The sequence below is a fragment of the Lactuca sativa genome, chromosome 1 (genome assembly GCF_002870075.4).
Source record: "Lactuca sativa cultivar Salinas chromosome 1, Lsat_Salinas_v11, whole genome shotgun sequence".
Lineage (NCBI taxonomy): Eukaryota > Viridiplantae > Streptophyta > Magnoliopsida > Asterales > Asteraceae > Lactuca > Lactuca sativa.
The window spans coordinates 22745398-22752215 of record NC_056623.2 but is presented as its reverse complement, the minus strand read 5'-3'; the positions used below and the strand labels follow the sequence as shown (position 1 = coordinate 22752215).

Here is a 6818-nt window from a genome sequence, read left to right as displayed (position 1 = left end):
CCAAAGGTCATGCAAAATCGATGGAAAAAAAATGCATACAATTTTTGCTCAATGTCTATAAGTTTTATCATATGGATTTGTGTCAATAATAACGACTCTTTCATGAGGTCTAGAGGTTTAATTATATAGAGTTATGCCCATTATAATTAGAATAAATGTTTTATGTATATTATAGGAGTTTATACTATAAGTGGAAAGCTAGAAGAAATATGATGTATGATCAAGAGTTGTGAGTTCATAAACACGATGTAAAATCGAGACACAACTTGCAAGAAGAAGATCACAAAAGAAATTGAGAGGAGTGAGGAGACGGTTGAATAAAGTGTATGATCAAGCTCAAAGTTTGAAGATGGGTTTACAAAGTAATAACCATGGGGAGATTATGTTGACTTATGAAGATCTATAAGATGTATCAAAATTAACATGTGTGTTATATGGCATGTCATGCCTTAAGCAAAAACAACATGACCTGCAACTATTCTGTGATTTTGATTCTTCACATTTATTATTTATATGACTACAAACAATTTTGATGACTATCTTCTCTACAAAGAACGACATGTTCTGAAAATCTCACCCCGCATCATGTCTATTGGGGTGTGCTCAAGAGTGTATCTCTCTGGCCCTAAATACATCCCTGTTTTTTCTAGAATCCCAACCCCTTCTTCCCGCCCGTATCTTGAACTATACAGCTTCAGATACTCAATGTCCTATCAAACAGCAAAAACAATTCACTGTCATTGTCACTGTTACTATTACTGTTACTGATACTATTATTACTGTTGTTATTACCTGTAACCCACTCAAAAGGCGTTCTAGCCTAAGAGAAGCAACCGGTTCATGTGAGGATGAGAAAACTTCACCAGGGTAAAACAATACTCCATCACCTGGAGGGAGTCCCCGCCTGAATTTGATCTATAGATATATATACACAAAATAAGTATTTTTTTTTTTGGAAAATTAGAAAGGGCTAGCGATGATGACGTGGCATGCCACATGTACATAGTACATACCTCGGCACTGGCGACAGTTGCCTTGTCGTAACAGTTGGCACCCCAGTACAGAAACCCGGTCCCACCTTCTTTCCATACACGCCACATCACCGCACGGTGCTGTGTGCCCCGCATACCTAGGTGCCAGTTAGGATGAGGGTCAGGTGGTCCCATGCACACGTATGTCCACCATTCCTGTTAATATAGTATTATACATCCCATTAGTTTACTCATCATCATCATCATCCAAATACTAATAATAAATAACAAAAAACATCAATAAATAAATGATTGGGACAATACAAATAGTTGAAAAATATTATACTATTACCTCATTGTTTTCTGGCTGTATCTCTGCAATTATATCCTTCACCATCTCTTCCCGGTTACCAATCACCCATTCACTGAAATGAAAAAAAAAAAAAAAAAAAAAAAAAAAAAAAACTCAATTTTATTGAATATAATTGAATGGAAATAAGGAAAAGAATGTTGTTATTAATTAATTACCTTGTACAATATATTTGTGTATGAGGGCGTAGGTACCCTGGTACCTTGAGAAAGTTGTCTGGAGCAAGAGGGGCATCACTCGGACCTGAATAAAGCTAGAAACTAGTCTCAGATCCTCTCTAGCAAGCAATAGGGTAAAACAGTAATTTACCAATCTTTATATCAATTATCAAATAGTCTACCCGAGTAGTATGTAGTCAATACACGGGCATCGGGTGCATACGCATGAATCTCACTAGCTTGGTGGCGAATAGCATCATACTGTTGCACATTCAGTGGCTGCAACAATAACACACGTATTACAAAATGAGACAAAAACATTAGAGAAATATGTGTTTGGATATTTGCTTCAAGTGTTGATACCTCATCCCATAGGTAGAAGTAGGCTTTCTTCCAATGACTTTTTGATCTCAAAATCTCAACCTCCTTCTGCAGATAATCCTTTGTCAAATCCCCACTGTTAAAAATCAAGAATCTCATCAATAATACATGATAAGAAACACCAAAAAAATACTTCAGGGATATAAATAATTAAATACATACCAAGGGACTACAGGACTATATGGCACAGCATAAGCTGCAAGGCGAGGATCTGAGAAAAATTCATCTGATTTTGGATGATCAGCTACACAATAGAGTTACAAAATAGTTTTGGATCAGTATTATGAGCACCAAATAATCCTAAAAAAAAAAGAAGAAGCAGATTAAATGAATGATTAGTATACCAGGCCATGGAGAGGTGTAAGTCAAAACACGCATGCTGTTACCCCATTTGCAGAAGTAAGGACTGATTTTATACTGAAGAAGCCACTTAAAATGTTGTTCTAATGCATCATACCATTCAGCACTTCCATGTTTAACACCAAAACGATCTTCAATTACAGTGTCGGATATCTTACATGTTATTAAGGATGTAGACATTTGCAAAAAAAATTAGTCATGAAACTAAACTGAAGGAATTTAGGATACACCAATGACAGCTGGAAGCGAGGGCGTTTCCGGAAGAACAAAGTCCCAAACAGTCAAACTTAGCTTCAAACGTATTGAAAGGTTTGCATCTTCATCCATCATATCTAGGGGACCATTTTCTGAAAAGAATTCAGAAAATGAAGGTGATAGAAGAACTCTTCTCAAAGTTGTATTTGCAGATTTTACTCTTTCTACCTGACAAAAAGAAAAGATTCCATCTCCATCAACAGTTCATTACAAAAATTATTAAACACAAATGATAAACAATCCTAATCTCACCACTTCTTCAACTGTTTTCCCATCAATTGGCTCAATGACATCAAGACAGTTTTTGAGTTCCCTGTATAGTTGGTGTTTCTCAGATTTACCAAGAAATTGTGCTGCATATCTGCAAAGATTTAAACCAAACTAATATAGATAAATTTAATATTGATTAAACTCGGCTACATAATTAGTATTAGCATTAAAGATAGTAAGTTCCATAGATTTTCATTCAAGTTTCAACAACTAATAATTAACTGAAAAAAGAGGGTAGGCAATCACTCTGCATCTGCTTTGGTAGCAGTAACTATAAATTCTCCATCATATTGTCCAGGAGGTTGTGTGTTTGGAACATCAACAGAAACCCAAATGGCAGATGTTTCTCTGCAGAATAAAAAAATTAATAGTCAAATCAAAAGACATTTGACTAAAAAAAAGTCAACACAAAGGTAATCAATATTAAATACCCTGGAAGCAGATTTATCTGTGAGATTGGCATTTCAATTGGTACAAGTGCATCCGGAACACCCAAAATAGGGACCACACGTCTCAATGTAACTGATTGACCGATGACTAACCTGGTTACAACCAATCTTAGTAATAATTTTAATCCAAAAATAAAAAATTGATTAATATTGAGATATACATTTCAAGAAATACTAACCTGTCACCAGAAGTAGAACAAAGATCAGTACATTGAATCTGTACAACCCCAGCAATATTGGTTCCACTCCAAGAAACTTTAGGACGTATAGCAATTTGGATGCTTTCCCTCTCATTTCTTGCAGCTAAAAGAGATACCTTCAAGATAACAGTATTTATGAAGATAAAGAAACTTAAAATGCTTTTTAGATATCAGCAGTGGTTAGACACTTACAGGCTCTAATGGTCGAGGCATTTCTTGAGGTCCTACATTTGCAGTGCTTGGCATACTCCATACATGTACTAATTCAGAAGATGGAACTCTGGTAGGATCAATTGTCCCTCTCAATAGACTTTGATCCTGTATTTGTAAGCTACCATCACCCCATCCATATGCTGTCCCACCTCCAGCAACGCCTTCAACTGGAGGAACCATGTCTTGGGGACTCTCTGTATCAGAGTATGCACAAATATAACACATCAAACAACCATAAACAGAAAAACATTATGTTAAATAGCATACATAAAAATAACAGATTAAAGGCCCGATTCTGAAACCCCTGCAATGCATTGCCCGATTTGGGACAAGCCACCATAGATCCCACTTCATCTCCAATAATTTTCGAAAGGGGAAACAAGTAAAACATTAACAAATCTCCAAACTCAAATTGCACTAGATTCATCTTCATAACATCAACAATTTACCAACACAAATTCTGATCATCAAAGTGAAACAGCAATTCACATCTACGCTAGGGTGAATGGCGATTGATTAAAGCTCACGTAACTTACAAATAACAAACGTCAAGTAGAAAACCCTAAAAAACATATAAATCCGACCATAAAAGGTGAATAGACGACGGATTACAGGCAAAGCAGAACTTAGTCTAAGTTAAATTGCACAACAGTGAATCGGCAAGAAAGTAGAGCAGGAAAGTGAAATTGAAATGCTTCGATGAAGAATAGATGAGACAAACCAGAGTTGTTCATGTTTGGTGATGCAGATGAAGGTAAGAATCACAGTGCAATTCTGGTGGAGTGGTGGGTAATGATTGTGAAGAAACTACAGAATGAGAGGCAAATGAGCGAAAGGAAAGGTAGTCGGGGCGGTGATTATGATCTCCTCTCGAATGCACAGAAAAAATGGCAGTACCAACTATTTTGTATTGGCAGTATTGACATAAAAATATACAATATAATCAATTGATATTACGTAACCCATGTTTCTTACTATTTCCGGAAATATAAACTTACAATCGTCATCCTATTTTTGTAATATAAAAATGACATATAGTTTTTATATACATATTTTGTATATGTTTAGTTTTTATTTATTATTATTATTATTATTATTATTATTATTATTATTATTATTATTATTATTAAATAAGCCTTTTGAATTTATTATTTTTGTAAACGTTCATGATCGACTTAGCTTAAGTTATCAGTTTATACATACAAGAGGTCTTTTAACCCAGCGGTATCAGGTGATGTCTTTTTTCTTTAAAAGTCGATGATTCAAGTCTCGTCGTGGACCTAGGTGCAATTATGTGTTAGTTTAAGAGTAGATTATATATTAATACTAAACAAATTTGCGCGCGTTGCGTAACAAAGATTAAAAACATATTGTTAAAATATTGAAAAATATATGTTTAAAATGGTTATGTTATTGACATTAACTTTGAGATAATATTTTTACACTAATATATATATATATATATATATATATATATATATATATATATATATATATATATATAATCTCAATTATTTTGAACAGTAATATTCATTGATATCAACCCACATTCCTCATTAATATAATTAAGTATAATTATCTATTTAGTATTATTTTTAACAATTATTATTATGATTAGTTATATGTAACATCCCAAAATTCAAGACTAAACAGTTCCTTTTAATAAAGTATCACTTAAAGTAAAATCATCATTTCAAAACATAAACAGAGTATTAGTTTTCAAAACACATGTTCATTATCAGAGTAAAACATTCCCAGGCTGACTAATCTATGGTGTGTGTCATGCGATCATCCCGAGCTCCATCATCCGCTACCGGAAGAACCTGAAACCAAAACTGAAAGCCGTAAGCACGAAGCTTAGTGAGTTCTGACTTATCCATAACCAAGTAAGGTGCTATGCGCCAAACATAGTCTTGCCATTATGCCACGGGCCGCACGTGGTCTTCCTGGTCAAGCCTGGGCCGCTCCCTGGGTCTTACAGACAAGTGCCAAGGGCCACCCCCTGGTCTTACAGACGTGTGCCAAGGGCCACCCCCTGGTCTTACAGACAAGTGCCAAGGGTCACCCCCTGGTCTTCTATGCAAGTATCACAAAGACAACCGTACATACTACTCTATTTAGCTAAACAGCATATAGTGTGCCAGAAGCCACCTCCTGGTCTTTCATATCCTATAGCATACAATGCGCCAGGAGCCACCTCCCGGTCTTTCATACATATTGCCTAGGGCTAACCCCCAGGTCTTCCTATCATCCATAATAATATACTGTGTGTCAGGAGCCGCCCTCTGGTCTTTCATGCATATTCTAAATGGGTCGGCATTGGTGCCTTAAACCCATACAAACAGTGAGGAGACTCACCTGATACGCTGAACTGCTGCTGCTAATCCCTTTGACCGTTACCCGACCACTGACTGAACTCCTGCTCTACTTGCTTCCCGAGCTATCAATATCAAAGCAACACTGAGTCTAACTGACCCCCGAAAGACAACCAAGTCAACTCAGGTCAAAGTCAAAGTCCTGGTCAAAGTCAACCTTCTAGGTCAACCCTACTCGTCGAGTCACCCTACTGACTCGTCGAGTCACCCTACTGACTCGCCGAGTTCATAAGTCCAGAGTCCTTCCACTCGCGACTCTACTCGCCGAGTCAGCCCCTGACTCGCCGAGTCTACTGATTCCCGATTCCTGTCCTGTCCAACTCACTGAGTCCTTGCTCGACTCGCTGAATCGAGTCTTAACTCGAAGGGTTTGGGACTCCGCGACCTGACTCGCCGAGTCTAAGAACAGACTCGCCGAGCACAAGGAAATCTTCATCCAACTCGCCGAGTTGTTCATCCAACTCGTCGAGTTCATGCCCATCTTCATCCGACTCGACGAGCTATTCATCCCACTCGTCGAGTTCCTCCTCATCTTCAAGCTACTCGCCGAGTCCACTCAAAGGACTCGCCGAGTCCATCCAGATCTACATACATGCAGAGGACTTTCGAGTCATGCATGAACTCCAAACTGTAGATCTACCCTTCCCAAGCCTATCCCCCACGTAAAGTTGCAAACTTTACGTGTAGAGAAAGAGATCTAAGCAAAATACACCATAAACTAGGGTTTAAAGCCAAGAGGCTCCATAATCCACTCAATGACTGATACTTTACGGGATTCTAAACCAAAACAAGCATGGATCTGAGGTAGCAACCTCA

At 37.3% G+C, this 6818-nt stretch overlaps 1 protein-coding gene across 1 annotated transcript; it reads right to left on the bottom strand.

The window, feature by feature from the left end:
- Positions 1 to 380: 380 nt before the first annotated feature.
- Positions 381 to 4538, bottom strand: LOC111876258 (uncharacterized). Its single transcript, XM_023872798.3, has 16 exons — positions 4349 to 4538; positions 3607 to 3821; positions 3394 to 3530; positions 3197 to 3307; positions 3012 to 3113; positions 2748 to 2856; positions 2469 to 2663; positions 2225 to 2393; positions 2043 to 2124; positions 1863 to 1956; positions 1682 to 1778; positions 1500 to 1584; positions 1324 to 1396; positions 1014 to 1187; positions 793 to 915; positions 381 to 710 (listed from the first exon to the last, which is right to left on the bottom strand). The coding sequence occupies exons 1-16, from the start codon at positions 4359 to 4361 to the stop codon at positions 546 to 548; spliced, it is 1944 nt and encodes a 647-aa protein (XP_023728566.1). The 5' UTR covers positions 4362 to 4538; the 3' UTR covers positions 381 to 545.
- Positions 4539 to 6818: the final 2280 nt, after the last annotated feature.

What these genes read in the sequence shown, in the direction of transcription:
- LOC111876258 (XM_023872798.3), bottom strand. An exon ending in GCTACCAAAGCAGATGCAGA is followed by an intron (nt 2,857 to 3,011) that starts GTGATTGCCTAC and finishes AAATCTTTGCAG; the next exon opens with ATATGCAGCACAATTTCTTG. An exon ending in CGCTTCCAGCTGTCATTGGT is followed by an intron (nt 2,394 to 2,468) that starts GTATCCTAAATT and finishes ATAACATGTAAG; the next exon opens with ATATCCGACACTGTAATTGA.